A 20,573-nucleotide genomic window follows, 5' to 3' on the forward strand; every position below is an offset into this window, starting at 1 on the left:
AACCATTTTGGAAAATAGTTCGGGAAAATCTAAGAAATCATTATCTATGTTTTATGTAAGACTACGTTTTTCAGTAATGGTGCCAAATCAGAAAACAGGGCATATTTTTATGAAATAGAAATAGCAAATGCAGCTTTGTTCATAAAACGAACACAATGTGGATAGAGAAAATATTGCAATTTAAGCTCCGCCTATTTTCAATTTATTGAGCATAAACAAGGTAGGGTAAATTGTTTTGGTTTGTCCGATTTAGGGTGTTTTCACGCAACTAGTAAATGCAAATCGATTTTTCTTCATGAAAATCACGTGTAATCATCAACATGAGTTTGGGTTTGTTGAAAAGCCCCAAGTCTCTAGTTTGCTAATAATATTATAAGGCGTTCAAATTATTCAAATTTTTGTCTGTCTCTTAGTCTCTTAGCGATTTTCTTCTAACGGAAATTATGATCAGGTTTGTCCGAAAAATGACCAAGGTTTGGCCGGTTTTAGAAATCACCTTTTTGGATGAAAAAAATCGAATTTTCAGTAGATGTTGCATTTATCATTGCTTGAGCGGTTACCATATTAATCATGTTGACAAACAAACATCAGGGAATCGAACAATCCATGATCAGAATTGAGGTCATCGAGATCCATTAATTACATGATTTAGATATATAAATCTGATACGAACGATGTGCAAGCATGAATATAAGCTGCGAAAAAACATACAATGATATAGTGGTTCTCGGATTTCCGTGCAAAGTGGTAAGCTTTTTCTTTACCGCTAAACATTAGACCCGTATTTTTCTATTTTTCATTAGTTGTTGTTGCATTAGTTTCAGAGTTGCTGGTGCGAAACTGAATCGCCATAAGACGATTTCAATTAATGTTGGAGCATATGATGAGAATCGTTGTATAGTACCATGGCTTCAGACACGTGAGACGGTTAAAATACTCGGCATCGTCTTTGCGAACTCAATAAGAGAAATGGTGAAACTGAACTGGGATGCGCTAGTTTCCAAAACAGCCCAAATAATTTGGCTTCATTCGCTACGGAACCTCAATCTATGTCAGAAGATAACGCTTTTGAATAATTTTATCCTTTCCAAGATGTGGTATGTGGCATCGATAATCCCACCGTATACTGTACACATCGGTAAAATTACCGCAACAATGGGGTCGTTCGTATGGAGAGGATTTCCAGCACGAGTACCGATGCAACAGCTTGCGCGAAGTATCGAAGAAGGTGGACTGAAATTACAATTGCCAGCGCTCAAATGCAAAGCGCTGCTAATTAACCGACATCTGCGAGAGATGGATGTCATGCCGTTCTATAACTCATTTCTCACTAATACAATTCGTATCCCAGCAGATTTGCCCTGTTTAAGACAAATCCGTCAACATGTCACACTTCTCCCACCTCAGATCCAACAAAACATCTCTAATGAACTCATCCATAGATTCTTTATCGAGCAGACCGAACAGCCGAGAATAGAACGAAAACATCCGAATCACCATTGGCGTCGTATATGGCGCAACATAGCATCCAGGAAAATCTCGTCGAGACATTGCAGTGGATTATACCTACTAGTGAACGAGAAGACACAGCACAGGAAACTGATGCACACTATGCAGCGGGCAGATGGAGCCAGCTGTGTACATTGTCAGGCAGTTGAGGAGACGTTAGTGCACAAATTGAGCGAGTGCCCTCGAGTTGCAGCAGTTTGGGCAAGAATGCAGCGCAAAATGACAGAAACATTAGGGGGATGGCAACAACTATCTTGTGAGGACCTATTGAGACCATCATTGCAACATATCAATCATACAAAAAGAAATGAATTATTGAGAAACTTCGTTCAATATGCTAATTTCATTGATGAGGATAGCGGAACCATGGACATTGCTAGTTTAGAATTTTATTTAGAAGTGAACTAAATATGTAAATATTTTCGAACAAATAAACTTGACATTGAAACATAAAAAAAAAAAAAAAATTAGGGTGTCCATTTCCATTTTAGGGTGGTACGAAAATTCAACATTTTTTACCCTTTTTCCAAAAATGACTTTTTTTCAAAAATTCATAACTTTTGAAGTACTGGACCGATTCCGATGATCAACATTTAAAATAGAAGACAATTTTCTTTGAAAAAATATGACACTTGCAAATGGATTTTGTTTTCAGAATTATTGATTGTATTTGTTTGTAATCGTTTACATGGTCTCGGGACCAAGGACGCTATATATTTTTTACATTTCTTCTTGGAATCTGAGGTTTTTTTTTACATAACATATCCAAAAATCAGAGAGGCGTTATTTCTCGTTCTTGAGTTATGATTTTTCAAAATTAGCGATGGTACAAAAAATCATTTTCATTATTAATATTATTCCAGGCCCAACCAACGCGCGCGGGGCTCAAACTTTCGTAGACAACGTTTCTTTTTTTTAACAATCTACAATGCAATCAGAAAACATCATCATCATCAGTACGAACAGAGTTTGAGATATCTGTAGATACATTTCCTAATTTCAATTAATATTAAACATAAATAAATCATTTGACAAAAAAAAATACGAAAACTGTTTACAAAACAGATTTTACGTGGGAAATACACATTCTTTTAAACTTTGCCATTGTTGCCGCTCGTTTTATTTCTCTGGGCATCGAATTGATTTTTTTTGTAGAACAACGAGTTCTGCGACCTACTGAATATAAAGTTAAGTGTTCATGCATCATCCGCGTTTCTAGCATTGTATCTATAAACATCACTTCCACTTTCAATTCGATCACACAAATATCGAGGCAGCATACCGTTTAAAATTTTGAGAACGAACACCTTTGTCAAGGAATAAATTCTTTGCTTCACAGATAGCCGCTGTAGCACATCCAACATCAAATTAGAGGAACTGTATCTACTACATCTTAAAATTAAACGCATGACCTTATTTACGCTGCAATCTCGTTAACTGTGTACTGTTTGCAAGTAACAGGATCGACGAGCAAAAGTCTATATGTAGTGAGATCAATGATTTATATCTTTACGCGTTGTAATGTCTCACCATATATTTCAAAATTATAATCAATACTGGAGTTTGCTGAAGAAACTGAGCCAGAGAATGCAACTTCACACACATGCTTCTTGTATGTGTTCCTCGGTTTCTTTTATGTCCTTAGCAGCGATGGACAGGGCAGTATCATCCCCGAACAGACTAATGTCACAATATCGTAAAACCCGTCGCAGATCATCCGTATATATAATAAACCAAATGGGCCCTAAGACACTTCCCTGCGATACACCGAGTGAGTTGCCGATGGAACCGGAAAAAGAATCAGTTAAACGAGTCGTTTGAGTTCTGTCGAACAAATAGCTTTCGAACCATTTGTACAATTCCATTGCGCTCCAATGTTTGTAACAATGAGGGCCTACAAATGGTTTCAAAAGCGCGTTTGAGATCCAGAAGTACCGCAAACTCTTTCGCCTCGATATTCTTTTTCCATTTTGCTTCACAAGAGTATCCCTCTCGATATTCTGACTGTTCCGGTATTAGCAAATTGTTGTTATCTACAAAATCCATCAGCTGCGGTTTCACCGTCCCATTAACTTTGGGGATTGGAATCACAAGGGCTTCCTTCCAGACCTATGACACGTGCCCAGTTCGTAGAGATTGATATATTAGATCCAGTAGATCGTGTCCAATGACATGAAGGCAATCTTGTATCACTTTTACGTTGACATTTTTTATTCTACGGCAGTGTGCTCCGTCGGAGTGGTACCGCATATTTCATTCTCTGATCAAAATTCTGTGAGTCTTATAGTTTCTGAGCTTTATTTTTTTTTCAAAATGGAAAAAAAAGCTCGTGGATTTAGGTACTTGGGGATTGTATATTTTCCATTGTGCGTGAAACGCCAGCATTGAGAGGTTCCATTCCATTATCACTGAATGTCGTTATTAAAATATGCGTTAGGAATCGGTTGCAGCCAAGCGACGAATTTGTGATACTGTGTTTCACGCTAGAGATAGCATTAATCATCTGGAATTTCCAGAAATTTTTAGTGCTACGAAAATGCGTATTGGGGATTTGGGGTATTTAAGTTTTGCTCTGAAATATATAATTTATATGCTGCCATACAAATGAAACACAAATTTCTACATTACTCGGGAATTAATCAAGCAAATGAAATCAAATTTGGCATTTGGCATGTGAGGTTCTAGGGTGCAGTAAATGTTTCTATGGTAGTTAAACTCTCCACCCCCCCCCCCCCCCTCTCTAAGAGGGAGCTGCCATACAAATGAAACACAAATTTCTGCATTACTCAAAAATTAATAAAGCAAATGAAACCAAATTTAGCATGTGGAGGTTTTTGGGTGCAATAAATGTTTTTTACGATGGTTAGATACTCCTCCCCTCTTTCTTAGGGGGGGGGGTCTGCCATACAAATGAAACACAAATTTCTGCATTACTCGAGAGTTAATCAAGCAAATGAAACCAAATTTGACATATTGAGGTTTAAGGGTGCAATAAATGTGTCTATGTTGGTTACTCTCCACCCCCCTTCTAAGGGAGGGTTGCCATACAAATGAAACACAAATTTCTGCATTACTAGAGAATTATTCGAGCAAATGAAACCAAATTTGGTATGTGGAGGTTTTAGAGTACATTAAATGTTTCTATGATGGTAGGACTCTCCACTCCCCTCTCTAAGGGACCAAATTGGTAGTTAAACAATAATGCAATAAATGCAATAAATACATTAAATGTTTCTATGGTGGTTAGACACTCCACCCCCCTCTCTAATGGGGGGCTGCCATACAAATGAAACACAAATTTCTGAATTACTCGAGAATTAATCAAACAAACGAAATAAAATTTGGCATGTGGAGATTTTAGGATGCAGTAAATATTTCTATGGTGGTTAGACACTCCTCCCGCTCTCTAAGGGTGGGCTGTCATACAAATGAACACAAATTTCTGCATAACTCGAAAACTAATCAAGCAAATGGAGCCACATTTGCCATGTGAATGTTTTACGGGGCACGAAACCTTTCTATAATGAATACACTCCTCCCCCTCCCTTAGGGGGGTTGGCATACAAACGAAACACAATTGCATAACTCGAGAACTAATCAAGCACAAATTGGGATGTGAGGGTTTTTGCGTATGAGAAATGTTTTTATAATGGTATGACACCCCTCTCTCCTCTGGAATGAAGAGGGGGTCCCATAAAAATATTATACATATTTCAACCAAACATGACAATTGAAAATTTTCGGAATACTCTGAAGGAAAAAGGGAAAATTCGAAAAATTAAATTCCCATATGTTCTACAATTACATAGTGACAAGTGCTGTTAGCCCATGAGATGTTTGCGCTTGCGAAATTGATCTTTGTTCGAAACTGGAAATGGATTTTAATGTAATGGAACGCACTCCTATATCTTCTTCTATCCATACCAAAAAAAGGATCGCCGGGTGTGTTGATAAGAGCAGAACTCGAAGAAGGAATTGTCCAATTTAGGGCTGTCTTTATTCTATTATATTTTCAGTATAAAACATTTATTCCATGTAACGGAGAAACATGTTATTTGCAAGTGGTTGAAAAATCTTGAACGAGAATTGTGTCTGAAAATAATCTGATATTATAATGATGAGTTTTGGTAGAAACACTAAGAATTTAATAGTAAAAGGTAAATTCAACGGGGTCGAATAGGAAATCTATCAATGAATAGTTCTGCGATTGGACCCATGAACTTTCTCATAGTAAGAAAACGTGAATGTTTGAAGGTATTGATAACAATAAAAACAAATTTTGGGCGGGACGAAGTTTGCCGGGTCAGCTAGTAGTACATACAATTACAAACAAGTCACCTATACATCGTGAGAAGGGTACTTCTACAGGGAAATAGTCTTTCTAACAACTTTTTCATGTTTTCTTTAAAAAATCACTATTACTGTTCTACTCGTAACGTTTTAGTGTGCAGATTATCGCGATCGTACACTCATAAAGTTTCACTGTATTCTGAGATAGTGATGCCAATGGCCGGTCGAGTTGGTGTGAAATTCGTCTCATGCACGATACTTACCTTCGGCACCAGTTTCATCAGCCTGATTTCCTCCCTCAGGCTCCATTACTGCTTCCTCCGATGCGGCCGTCTCGTTTTGTTGTTCCGAGTCTTCGAGATCAGCAGCAGTGGTAGCCACAGAGATGTCACCTTCCGTCGCATGGCTGATATTGGCCTGAATCAAAGACTCATCCTTTGAACATTCCGCGTGTTTTACCTGATCAAACGGGTCCAACGTGGTGGATCGATCGTGCGATTTATCGTTATCAGTCTCATCCATAGGATCACCCTCCTCTTCCTCATCAACATGATGACGACTCTCGTCCACATTTGTCATCTCGATGTCTTCCAGCAAGTCGTTGTCGTTGGTTTTATCCAATACGACAGCGTCGTTGTCTGCCGTAGATTCAACAGTCTTTGCACTTTCAGATACAGCGACAGCTTCAGCACTAACTTCAGCTGGATCTGTTTCAGCATCAACAACTTTAGCAACAGCATCATCTTCAACAACATCAGCAATTGCAGCTTTAACGCCGGCATCAGGATCAGCCGGACCTTCCGGCTCGCTGCACTGACTTTCGCCTTTCTCTTCAACCGTTGTCAATGATGGGATGAAGCTATCGCCATCATCCTTACCGGGCTCTTCTGGCACAGAAGCGATGGCAGAATCCTCCTGCATATCCAAGACCTCTTCTTGCTGCTCTTCTACAGATGGGACATCACCACCCCCTTCATCCACTTCGCTATTCTCCACTTCGGCCACCGCCGTCGAACTTTCATCTACCTCCATAAGTTCTTCCAATTGCTCTTCTACCGCGTCTCGCACTACATCACTACTGCCCGCTGGATCATCCAGTGATTCTTCACCAGCCGTGGGTACAGAGACAGGCCTTTGTGCATCCACTTCGTCCATCTCCGCTACGGAGGTGGATTCCTGGAATTCCTCCTCTGTGGCTGCCGGTATGATGTCCTCTGGTTCGCCACCCGTGGTAATGGACTGTGGAATACCATCGTCAACCGGTTGCGGTTGATCGCTAAATTCATCCATCCTCAAAACTTTCGAAGTGAGGTTTGTCCTTTAAAGTTGTAGGGCTTTTTTGAATTTGTTGCGTTATCTTTAGGTAGTCCAATTAGTTTATTTTTTCACGTCGTACAAGTTTTCGTTTGCGCCTACAAAGAAAAAGGTTAGAGAAAATGAGCGAAATAGAAAAAAAAACAAATTTTTTTGCTTCTATCTTTAATTGTAAAAATTCTCATTGCATATTATTCCGCCTCCCAATAAACAGAACCACAAAACATCACACAGTCAGACCCCTCGGTATGCAATACAACAAAAACACGCGGACTCGTCGGACTGCGACTGTACAAAAAGCCGCGGCAAATTTTCCTCCTCACGCGCGCACACCCAACACAAAACAGCAACACCCGGAAAATAAATACAGCAAAGCGCGCCTGGTGAATCCACAACATTTCTGCAAAATTGAAATATTTGCGTAACAATCATCATTTGCTGCACAAATCCCATCGGAAATCATTGCAAAAATACATGAATTTCCTTCTCTAAAAGCCATCACTATTCTCATTCCGAATTGCATTTCCTCTTTTCTAGTCTGGTTTACACAAGCGAAAAAAAACTCCGCGATTGTCTCCAATCGGCATAATTACCTCCGCGTTTTTCACACGAAATTCAACTTCTCACCGGCGGACTTCACATTCCGGTAACAGTAGGGAAATCAAATTGGCGCCTGCGATCGCTTCGGCCCGGATGCAGATTGTTTTTTCCGCAATATTTTGCCTTTTCACGTACCGCGAAGCCTCTAGCGCAACATTGTGTCAAAAACAAGCGCACACCATTTTGTTTTTCCCCGCGCCCGCCCGGCACTCTCTATTGACAGACGGTCTACTGATGCAAGATGCAAGAAGCCGAGGGAGCAAGCGAGCAAACGAAACTTGATGCGAGCGCACGCGACCCTGTGGCTGGGGATGTTTTATGTCCTGTATTTGGATATTTATTTCCTTATAGTGATAGAAAAAATTGATGGCTTTTTATTTGCGTTGATGGCATTGGTATGTTCAAATAATAATAGATGTTAGATGTTAATAATAAAATTTTGTTTATTTCTAAGAAAATCAGTCTTATTCTGGAATCTGATCGGATTTGAAATTTGATTAGAATACACAATCTGATCGAACTCGAGTTTTGCAAAATAAACATCAGAATAAGTCTAAGTCCAACGGATTGCGAATGCAAAAATGCGTTCCTTCGGATGAACATGAATCGATAGGATTAGTAAAAGTAACTAAGATAGAAAGAATATCCGTGGTATACAGGCGAATGGAATGCGTAGTCCTACGTTGAAAATGCAGCCATGCCTTGAACACCATCCTTTTGTTTTTTATATACTCTTCATATTTATTAGAGATGCTTCATTTTTATATATAAAAAAGGATTTTCTCACGTACGTGTAAAATATCATCACAGGAGAACGTCTGATTAGACCTGCGTCGTCTATACATCATTGAATTTGTCTTCGCCCAAATTAGAATGATAGAATACTTTGGAAAATATTTGAGATGCTATAAAATTTCAAAAAAATGTCTATGCATATCGTTATATACAAAAAAAAAAAAGATTATCTATATAAATAAAAATGTAAGGCAAAATCTGTTGGTAAGCGGAAACCCCTAAGAAGGATGGTCCGATTTTAGCCTCCTGTATTTTGTTGTATTCGTCTCTTCCCGTAGATCAATATAGTGGAGAGAAAAATCGGAAAATCCTAAAGAAAGGTAGGAAAATTCGTAAAATTGAATTCCCACATGCTCGAAAATTACATCATAATAAGCGTTGTTAGTCCATTCGATATTTGCGCTATCGAAATTGATCTTTGTTTGTAAGTGGAAATGGATTTTCAGACGAAATAACGCGTTTCCATATCTTATATTCTATAAATTAAAATGGAAGGCCAAATCTATTGGTAAGCGCAAAACCCGAGGAAGGAATGGCTCAATTTGAGACATCTATATTTCGATGTATTCGTCTCTTCCCGTAGATCAACATAGCGGAGAGAAAAATCGGAAGATTCGGAAAAATTGAATTCCCATATGTTCTACAATTAGCTAAGCGTTGTTAGTCCATTTGATGTTGGTGCTAACGAAATTGATTTTTGTTCGAAAATGGAAAAGGATTTTCAGACGGAATAACGCATTCCTATATCTACTATCTATATAAACAAAAATGGAAGGCCAAATGTGTTGGTGTGCCCTAAACCCGAGGAAGGAATGGTCCGATTTGAGCTGTCTTTATTTTGTAATATTCTCTGTATCAAACATGTATTCCATGCAACGGAGAAACATGTTATTTCCAAATGCTTGAAGAATCTTGAACGAGAATTATCTGAAAATAATTTTATATTATAAGGACGATTTTTTGTAGAAGTACTAGACAATTTATAGTAAAAGGAAATTGTAAAGGGTCAAAGGGTAATCAATCAATGAAGAGTTCAGTGATTGGACTCACTAGCGTTCACTTAGTGAGAAAACGTGAATGTTTGAAAGTATTCAAATCAAAAAATCTATTTTGGGCGGGACTAAGTTCGTCGGGTCAGCTAGTTTAAAATAAAAAATGAAAATTAGAAAATAAGAGGTACACTAATGTATATTCCGCATCATCATTTAGATCAATTTTACAGATCGGAACGATAACATACGAACTCTCTTGAAATATATTCGTTATTTTCACCAACCAACATATTCTTTAGAAATATATTATATGGCAGAATAATGTTCGCCGAGTCAGTTAGTATTTTATATATGACCAATTTCACTCGCTTACGAATTGGCAGCATCATCTCAGATTGCAGTGCAATGTTATGGAATTAAATGCATTGGTCATTTAAGCAACTTTACATACTTAAAATTGAAAAAAAAAATTAAAAACTAAATTATTTTTTCTCCAAAATATATATCTAAAAAACTATAAGAATTTTTATCGAAGGAGGATTGATTTAAAGGTTCATTTGGAAAAAATAACTTTGGATATTTTCTTTAAAAATATAAAAAAAATTAAATTTGCCCTGAAAAAAAATAAAATTCATTTTTCTCAAAAACATACCTCATGAAATTCTCAAAAAAATATATATGAACAGTCCATACAGTAACCAACAAGTCATCCATACATCAAAAGATGGGCACTTCTACAAAGAAAATGTTTTCAACTTTTCATGTTTTCTTTGAAAAAATAACAACAAATCCTAATTTTGTGTAAAGTTAAGATGGCAATATAGTGTGTTCCGCAAAATTTAAGATAAAATTAAAATATGGCCTTTCGTCAAAGACGTCCACTTTCTGCCTGTTATAGGTTTTTAATTATATGGCTTTTTTGCATGAAGACTCCTGAAAAACTTACATTTTTGTGGGTAAATTCTCGGAATCGACTTGTATTTACATGTTTCTAAATAGAAAAAAGTTTGCAGAACATGTCAATCGCGAGATTTTACACACAAAAATGTTATGAGTAAAACATAAGCAATATTTTTTTCAAAAGAACAAAGTTGTTGCTGAAAAAACTCTTTTCTGTAAAAGTGCCGTTCTTCCGGTTGTCTGGAAAAAGCATTAAGATATTCCGTTAAAATAGAAGAGTGTAAACAAGAGATCGCTATAAAATTAAATTCTAAGCGAAGAGAAGAAGAGACTACGTCATTCCCGTCAACGAAGAGCGAGGCATACATGTTTTGAAACGAGCAGCTATTATTGTAGTTTAGTTGGACCTAAGTATCCCAAACCGCTGAGCGTGTACCCAGAATCTTTTTGCCTACCCAGTTTGTTTTTATATATGTAGTGTAGTGCGATAAATGTATTGTAAATAAATTGTAAATGTTGTGAGATGTTATATGAAAAACATGAACTGTGTACTATATTTATGGAGAAGAGTGCTTGGTATTGAGTGTTATTTATTTATATGTTGAGAGAACCAACCGATGTACGCAGCAAGGAATAGGAGAGTTGCCGTCCAAATTATTCCAACCAATTAGTGAACCTCGACACCGATATATGAATGACTGGTTGAGTTTTTCCCCGTAGAAGTGCACATCTTCCAAGGACGGTTATTATATGGGCTATTTACAATTTTTCTTGAGAATTTAAAATAATAGTTTTTGAGTTCTTTTTATCAGTGCAATTTTTTACATTTTTTTATATGTTTTTATAATTTAAACAACACTTCCTTTTTCGACAAAAAATCTACAAAATCTCTACACCCACAATATCTTACTGCAATTTGAGATGGTGCAGCTAAATCCTAAGACAAAATGGCATAATATTCGTCTATGGCGATAACAGTGAATATAAAAAACCAGCAATATGTAAACAATACAAAATTGAACATCATTAAAAAGTCAATTCCATTCATTCTAGCTTATCTTAAGCCATCACTTTTCAAAGTATCAATTCGATCTTCATTGCTTTCCTTTTGCGCTGTTTTTTATTTGAAGTTCCTTAACACGTTGAGCCCCGGATTGTTCTACTTTCAATTCGCAACTATTGGAAAGTAGCCACATGTCGTAAAAAATCCGAACAAAAGCCTACAAAACTATCCACAGAGAGTTGCCTTCAATTCGACATACCGATGCACCACTCAGTGTCATATGAGAGGTGATTTTGACCTGTAATAGGACATTCGCGATGATGGTGGTACATTGTTTCGTTTTGAGATATATAAGTTTTTAATATTCAATCTATATTTTGAGTAAAACATTTGATAGTGCATTTAAAATGTTATTTTTTCCAAATATTTCATTAATTTTTCCAACAACTTTGTCAAACATCTTAGTTTAATCAGACATGTGGATTTAGAGTCAAAACTTTTTGAAAAAATAATCAATTATTTTGAACACGCCGTTTACGAAAACTTGTCGTAATTTAAATTGGTCATATGCTAATGAACATTGTGATTTTAGGTAACTTCCATTATATGTACCAAGTTTCAACAAAATCGAAGTGTCGCGTCAAAATTTGCTGTTATCAACGAAAACTATTCAGAAATCTATTAACTATGGCGCGAAGAATATCACTGGATTGAGTTATTATGGTTTTGAAATAATGAAGCTGAAACAAATTCAGCGAATCTATAAGATAATATATTATATAGACCTCTAAAATCACAAAATTTCCGAAAATCAAACCTCGACAAAATTAAGTTCTCATTTTCACTATCAAACAAGCCCAGCTCTGGGCAAGCCCGGTTCAGTTCATATTTCTGCTATACGAACAAGAAAATTTAATCCCATACACCGGCATCAAGAGAAAGCTTCTCTCGGCTGTCAATGAGCTAAATACTCCTAGCCCGGTCAGCGAGCAGCCGAAGCGACAGCAAAGTTTGCATCTAAAATGACGCCTTCTAATGGAGCTGATTTTTATCGCCACAAATTAGCTCACAGGCACCACCGCACTTCACTGGAAAACACTAGCACCACTCACCTGGTCCTTTGCGGAATGTTTCTCCACTATTTTGGGTTCACTTTGTCAAAATCGTTCGCACTAATTTGCACTTATTGCCCCCGGTGACGTAGTTATGGACCGACTCTTCTGCTGCACACTTGCACTAACTTTGCCGGCCGCTCTATCGTGCTGCGATGTTGTTGAGAGCGCCGAAATGCCATGTAACGTCACGGGCGAAGCTTTCCTGCGGAAGGTAAGCTTTTCGCGCTAGGGTGACTTAAAGAGGATATTTAAATTTATATGCTTTGAGTAAAATTATTCCTTCATGCAGTATAATCCAACTGAATGAGTTTTAAACAAACACAAAGTTGGTGGAATGGGCTATTTTTTGTGAAAGTTTGATATACTGTCTCTTATACTCTCATTCCCCTTCATAATGGGCACAGTGAGAAAAAATAGTTTTTAGTTTTACTTATTTTACAAAATATGTTTGTCTTCTTTCTAAAGAGTTTGATAAATGACCACAAAATGCAATAATAGTATCTTTGATAGTCATTATTTCAAACTACAGTAATTTGAGATAGCTCCAGAATAACCATTTCCGGGAAAGCTGTCATGCGATGTGGTTTTGAACGAATCATTTTTCAATAAAGAACAATAAGACTTCAACTGTATGGTTTTAACGTTTTTTTTTATTATGTGCGATATTATTTGTAGAAATATGGCTATATCTGAAGGAAAATATTTTCTTCAGTGCGCTGCAGGTAAGCTTATTAGGAAATGCCATTATTAGTGACATGCTTGGAAAAGCGAGAATTTTTTACAAATATCAATTAGGAGAATACTAATTTGATCACAAGGTTACATAAAACTTTAAAAAAATATATTACAAAGTTCTACGAACAAAACAAATGCACAATTATGATCGGAGAAATCTGTTAACCTAAGAGTACATACATAAATACAAAGTGCTCGTAAATGTCTATACACAATATTCGATCATAGGAGGAATAGTTCCTAAACACAGAATTATAATCGTAGAATGAGAATATAACGGACCAGAAAGCAGTGATGGCTATATATCATATTTTATACAAAACTTATGAATAGTAAATAAATTTTATCTCTCTAAATCAATAATAAATTCTATCAAGACTTATTTATGTCTGTAGTGTCATTATACACTCATCACGTGCAAATCTCAGTAGCGTACAGTTGGCTTTCCGTTCTGCTTTATCTTTGAGTCGCACCGGTCTCTGTTCATTGTTTGTAAGCAAATCTCATCAAACGGTTTAACTGGAAAGCGTTTGTCTAGTTTGTTCGGTGCGAGGAAGCCGAAAGAAAAACTGCATGCGAAAGGTATTCTTCCCTCTTTGGTCTGCGAAATGTCCCCTTCTTTTTGAAGGTTCCAACTATCCTCACAAAAAGAAAAGCATTTTACTTCTTTTTCGGTGCGGTGGAGGCCTGGCCTTGGGTTGTCGATTGAAAGACCGACGAAGCGGACATCAGATTCTCGATGTACTGACCGAGCACCTGATTCTCCGAGCGAAGCTTCAGGTTTTCCTCCTTCACACTATCGACCCGCTGCGAAAGGTCGTCAAGCGTGTTCTGCAGCTCGAGAACCTGCGTTATAAGACGCGCCCGTTCCTCCTGTTCGTCCGCGTCGGGACATTCGTTCTCGAGAAAATGCCGTGGGCTCGAGTTGCCGTTGGTGTAGGAGCTCGCAATCGAATCGAGCGATCGCCCGTTTTGCATATACTTCGAGCTCTCGTCGTCATTGATAATCACTGCAATGAAATAACATTTTAGTTTCAAGCTCTGCAGTGTCTGTATGTGATTGTCTGTGACAGTGTAGCAAAGAGAAGCTTCACATAAATATGTAGAAAATCATTTTTTTATTCAGACACCTCACGAGTTTCAAATAATTTTCGCATGGCTAGCGATAAAACACTTTGTAATCCGCGAAACCCGAAAAATAATCGATAGTTTTCCTCCTGAACCATCAATTTCATTCACACATATGTTTTCATGACTCACCTTCCAAATCGTCGTCCGCCAGTGGGATATCTTCCGTGGACTTTAGGGACATCGCCGAGGAATCCATTTGAAGTTAGTGGTTATCGCACAGAAAATAACACACCCTCAAACAGCAGCCGATTTTCCGCGGAGAAAAGTTTAAAATGCACACAGATTTATTGAAAAATCGACGTTTTCCTCTGTGTGGCTGTTTGAAAGTCTCGATTGACAGCGCTAACCAGAGATGCATAAAAGAATAACAAACGGCAGTGCTGCAGGATTGATTACTAGCGTATCATTTTGTGTTAGTGAAAATTGAAGCAAAGAAATAATTTAAAAATGCAAAATGAACCGAATAAATTGAATAAAAATGGTTGATTCTCCTTTACTGGTGGGGGTTATGGGTAGAAGTCGAAAGCTTCACTCGACGACGGACATACATTTAATATAACAGTATTTTTATTTTATGTTCGATGTTTGACATTGTTCGCCACGGTGGAGAATGAAAGAGTGACAAATAAAGTAGTACAGTAATTTACATTTAACGCAACATTTAGCTAATTCGCGTTGGCGGCGGAATGGTGTCGACATCTGGATACGATATTGGTTTGTATGAGGCCAACTATTCTCTATCAGATTAGTCCACCCTAAGGCAGTTTTAAATTGCTAAAATTTGCACGATTTTTTTTCTTGGCGTCATTTACCTACTAGAAGTACGCTAAGTGGTGCGGACTCAATCCACTTCATTATCAAGCAAATTCTTGCATGTTTTCAAGCGATTTCTTGCAATAAATTCTCAGACCACCAGAGATGCCAGATTTACAAATATGTTTGTAAATTTACAGACATATCTGTAAAACATTCATCACATCTATTCATCACATCAAAAATATTTGACTCACCATATGACATTTTTCCATAGTTTTAATACAGAAAAGTTATTATATTTAGTATATATCAATACACATGACGTTAGACCAGCGATACTCAACCTGCGGCCCGGCAGTCCTTCTTGTTGGCCCATCTGGTGTGTATGATGTTTGGAACTCATACACATAAGTACTTTTGCCTTGACATCATTGCAGACGAAAAAGAGGATACGGTTATTCACAAATAATGAACAATTGCATTCTCTGCAGGTAAGGAAAAATCTTGAACGAAAATTGTCTCTGATAATTATTTTCTGTTCTAGACAAGATTGTTTTGCTGAAATGCAAGGAGATTTATTGAAAAATAGTGAAGTTAGGGTCAGGACTATGCAACCTATGTATTTAAACAACATCGAATAAAAATTTTCAACAACTTACATTTGCTTTCGGGTCTGCTTATGACGAAATATGGGTTACTGTTCGATATTGTTACGACAGACATGGTTCATGGCCGTGTGGTGGTCTAAAACTTGTATAGCCTTGCATGGCGGATGGAAAATATACACTGCATTTTTTTTAAATAAAAACGACAAGACCGCAAGCCTTGGTGGATGTCCAATATATCAACGGAGAAATACTGTGTTTTATAAAAATTAACAACGCGTATGTTTGTGTATGTATGTGTAGATCGTTGAAACATTTAAACACACTTACAGCACATAAGTTATTAAGTGGTCCGAAAAATCATTTTTTTCCACTTTTTCTCAAAAATGACAAATGAAAATTAATAACATTTGAATCACTGAATCGATTTAGATGATCGACATATAAAATTGACCTAGCCTTTTATAAAAAAATATTTAACTTGCGAAAAACATAATTATATTTTAGTAATTATTGATTGTAGTCGTTTTTTATTTTTTTATGACTTTGGACTAGAGGGCGCTATATATTTTTATATTTTTTCTTGAAAGCTGAGGATTTTTTACACAACATATCTCGATATGAGGGTTGCTATTTTTTCGTTTTTTAGATATGATTTTAAAAAAAATCATTTTTCCCCATTTGTCCAAAAATAACTTTCTGCAAAAAATCATAACATTTGAACTACTGAACCGATTTAGATGATCGATATATTAAATTGAAGCCAATAAGCAAAACTCACACTTGCGGGAAGGAGCCGAATTCTTAAATATAATTTTAAAACTATATATATAAACAATTTTCTTACATCTATGGTTAGTAAGGTGGAAAACCGATTACTCGCGGTGTACTCGAGTTTAGGAGGGTGACATATTTTTAGGAGAAGGATGGGATATAAGGAAATTGTAACAATGTTGATGAACACTCAATTTATAAATCTATTCGTATATCTATAGTGTATTTACATTTCAACTTATTCTACTATTTATAGCAAGGGGACGAATTACCCGCAAAGGAAGGAAAGGAGGGTATAAGGATGTAGGGGCAATCACACACGAAGATCTACAGCTTTAAGGAAAACATATATATGAGACATGTAATCAAGGTCTAACCGAGCCAACACATCTCTCACCGGCACATTGGGCTGTCTTCCTCGGGCCCGAAGGGAGTTTTTCAAATTCGATCTGGCGACCAGATACACCTCGCACGACCAAACAATGTGCTCGATGTCGTGATAACCTTGGCCACAAACGCAGAGATTGCTGCTGGCAAGATTGAAACGGAAGAGTAGTGCATCTAACGAACAGTGATTGGACATGAGTCGGGAGAAGGTGCGAATAAAGTCCCGACTCAAGTCCAGACTTTTGAACCACGGTTTGAGGCTAACCTTAGGGATAATCGAGTGAAACCACCGGCCCAATTCATCTTCATTCCACTTGCGTTGCCAGTTAGCGATGGTATTTTTGCGGACTAAAGAATAAAATTCATTGAAGGCGATTTGACGCTGATAAATATCGCCTTCAATTGCACCTACCTTTGCTAATGAGTCAGCCCTCTCATTACCCGGAATGGAGCAATGTGAAGGGACCCAGATAAAGGTAATGACATAACAGCGTCTGGATAAAGCACTCAAAATTTCTCGTATTCTCTCAAGGAAGTACGGCGAGTGCTTTTCCGGCCTCACTGAACGGATAGCTTCGACAGAGCTAAGACTATCCGTTACAATGTAATAGTGTTCAACAGGTCGTGAGGCGACGCTGTCCAGCGCCCAATGAATTGCTGCCAATTCAGCAATATACACTGAGCAAGGATTCTGAAGACTGTGTGAGGTGCTAAAAAATTCGTTGAACACTCCAAATCCTGTGGACTCGTTTATAGTGGACCCATCAGTAAAGTACATATTATCACAATTGATACCCCCATACTTTTCATCGAAGATCGTTGGAGCGATCCTCGATCGTTGGTAATCTGAATATCCATGGATATCTTGCTTCATGGACAGATCAAAATGCACAGAGGAATTGATGTAGTCAGGGAAACAAACACGGTTGGGAATATACGAAGAAGGATCAACCTGCATGGAGATGAATTCATGATATGAACTCATGAATCCGGAGTGAAAATTTAGCTCGATCAGCTGCTCAAAATTTCCGATCACCAATGGGTTCATGACCTTACACCGGATGAAGAACCGAAGAGATAATAAATTGAAGCGATCTTTTAGTGGGAGTAGGCCTGCCAAAACCTCGAGACTCATGGTATGCGTTGAGGGCATACATCCCAACGCAATACGGAGACAAAGATACTGAATTCGCTCGAGTTTAATGAGGTGTGTTTTGGCAGCTGATTGAAAACAGAAACTGCCATACTCCATCACTGAGAGAATAGTTGTTCGATACAACATTATAAGATCTTCTGGGTGGGCTCCCCACCAGGTGCCGGTAATTGTACGGAGAAAGTTTATTCTTTGTTGGCATTTTTTACTCAGATACCTAATATGGGCCCCCCAAGTACATTTGGAGTCGAACCAGACCCCAAGATACTTGAATGACATAGCATGAGTGATCGGTTTACCCAAAAGTTGAAGCTTTGGTTTTGCTGGTCTATGCTTCCTAGAAAAAACCACCATCTCTGTTTTCTCCGTGGAGAATTCGATCCCTAGCCCAATGGCCCAGGTTGAAAAATTGTTCAAAGTATCTTGTAAGGGTCCTTGCAGGTCGGATTCGTTTGGTCCTACGACAGACACCACTCCATCATCTGCAAGTTGTCTTAGGCTGCAATTTTGTGTAAGACAATTGTCGATGTCGCTTACATAGAAGTTGTACAAAAGGGGGCTTAAACATGAGCCCTGGGGGAGGCCCATGTAAGAGACCCGACTTACTGCCGAATCTCCGTGAGAAAAGTTCAAATGTTTCTCACAAAGCAAGTTATATAACATATTATTCAATAGAGGCGGCAGACCCCGAGAGTGTAATTTGTCCGACAAAACCTCTATTGAAACAGAATCGAAGGCCCCCTTTATGTCCAAGAATACTGAAGCCATTTGTTTTTTTTCGGCGTAAGCCATTTGAATTTCTGAAGAAAGCAACGCAAGACAATCATTCGTCCCCTTGCCCCTGCGGAACCCATATTGTGTATCTGAGAGTAGGCCATTCGTTTCAACCCATCGATCAAGGCGAAACAAGATCACTTTCTCCAACAATTTCCGTATACAAGACATCATTGCTATTGGGCGGTACGAATTGAAGTCGGACGCGGGTTTTCCGGGTTTTTGAATAGCTATAACTCGTACTTGTCTCCAATCATCTGGAACAATATTATTCTCCAGAAACCGATTGAATAAATTCAACAAGCGATGTTTCGCCACATCAGGGAGGTTTTTCAGCAAGTTGAACTTAATTCTATCCGATCCCGGAGCAGAATTGTTACATGAAAGGAGAGCAAGAGAGAATTCTACCATCGAAAACTCGGAATCAAGATCGCACCTATCTTGTGGTATATCTCGAACAATTTTTTGCACAGGAGCGGAATCAGGACAAACCTTCCGTGCAAAATTAAAAATCCATCGATGTGAATATTCTTCGCTTTCATTCGTTGAAGAGCGATTTCTCATGTTTCGAGCCACTTTCCATAATTTTTTCATTGACCTTTCTCGTGACAAACCTCCCACGAAATTTCGCCAATAAGCACGTTTTTCCCTTTGATTAAGTTTTTAAATTGATCTTCAAGGGCTAAATACGTTTGAAAATTTTCAGGGGTTCCACGTTTCCGAAAAGCTTTAAATGCATTCGATTTTTCTACATAAAGCTTGGAACATTGGCTATCCCACCATAGATTGGGACGCCTTCGGGAAATGGTGGAACCTGGGATGGGTTTCGTTTGAGCGCGAACCGCGCTGTCATATATCAAACGAGAAAGGAAGTTATACTCCTCCAATGGAGGTAAACCATCTCTGGAATTGATGGCTAGAGCAATCGCGTCCGCATATTTTTTCCAGTCAATGTGTCTTGTGAGGTCATATGCCATGTTTATAGATTCAGAAGAATTCGACCCAATGGTGATGGAAATTTTGATTGGCAAGTGATCACTACCGTTGGGGTCCTGGATTACATTCCACTTGCAATCTAACGATAGTGAATTCGAGCAAAGCGAGAGGTCAAGAGCACTTGGGTTAGCAGGAGGTTTAGGTACACGTGTTGTTTCCCCAGTGTTCAAAACGGTCATATTGAAGCTGTTACAAAAGTCATATATCAACAATGAACGACTGTCGTCGTACTGTTCCCCCCAGGCAGTTCCGTGAGAGTTGAAGTCTCCCAAGATCAATCGTGGCTCAGGAAGGAGTGAGCACATGTCATCAAGTTGTTTGCGGCTAACCGCAGCTCTCGGAGGCCAATACAAGCTGACAATACAGAGGTCTTTGCCTCTGATGTTTGCATGACAAGCAACAGCTTCGATCCCTCCAATAGGTGGAAGGTCAATTCTAAAAAATGAGTGGCACTTATTGATCCCCAAAAGCACCCCTCCGTATCTATCATCACGGTCCAAGCGTATAATATTAAAATCGTGGAAAGAGATATCATCTCGCGAAGAAAGCCAAGTTTCGGACAGAGCAAAAACATCACAATTGTAGTTATGAATTAAAATTTTGAATGTATCCAATTTAGGGATAAGACTACGACAATTCCACTGTAAAACAGTGATATCTCCGACCTCTCTATTTGAATTAGACATCAAGAGAGATAATCATTGCAAGGAGGGGCCATGTTTGCATCAATTGTTGCAAAATTGT

General features: G+C 38.1%; 2 protein-coding genes across 3 annotated transcripts in view; both read right to left on the reverse strand.

Moving 5' to 3' along the window:
* The window catches only part of LOC129775109 (zinc finger MYM-type protein 4), a 32,425-nt gene extending 19,777 nt beyond the window's left edge, over positions 1-12,648 (reverse strand). Inside the window, exons 1-2 of one of the 2 annotated variants that reach the window (XM_055779387.1) lie at positions 12,516-12,648; positions 6,063-7,211 (exon numbers count right to left, since the gene is read on the reverse strand). In XM_055779387.1, coding sequence (XP_055635362.1) covers positions 6,063-7,089 — 1,027 coding nt within the window. In that variant the 5' untranslated portion in view covers positions 7,090-7,211; positions 12,516-12,648. Of the gene's footprint in view, positions 1-6,062; positions 7,212-7,706; positions 7,932-12,515 lie in introns of those variants that run through there. The other variant, XM_055779386.1, reaches the window with a different exon arrangement.
* A 492-nt stretch (positions 12,649-13,140) lies between these two features.
* On the reverse strand, positions 13,141-14,735 carry LOC129777410 (short coiled-coil protein B). The gene is made up of 2 exons (XM_055783659.1): positions 14,514-14,735; positions 13,141-14,263 (listed from the first exon to the last, which is right to left on the reverse strand). The coding sequence occupies exons 1-2, from the start codon at positions 14,578-14,580 to the stop codon at positions 13,914-13,916; spliced, it is 417 nt and encodes a 138-aa protein (XP_055639634.1). The 5' UTR covers positions 14,581-14,735; the 3' UTR covers positions 13,141-13,913.
* Positions 14,736-20,573: the final 5,838 nt, after the last annotated feature.

This window comes from Toxorhynchites rutilus, chromosome 3 (genome assembly GCF_029784135.1).
Source record: "Toxorhynchites rutilus septentrionalis strain SRP chromosome 3, ASM2978413v1, whole genome shotgun sequence".
Taxonomy (NCBI): Eukaryota; Metazoa; Arthropoda; class Insecta; order Diptera; family Culicidae; genus Toxorhynchites; species Toxorhynchites rutilus.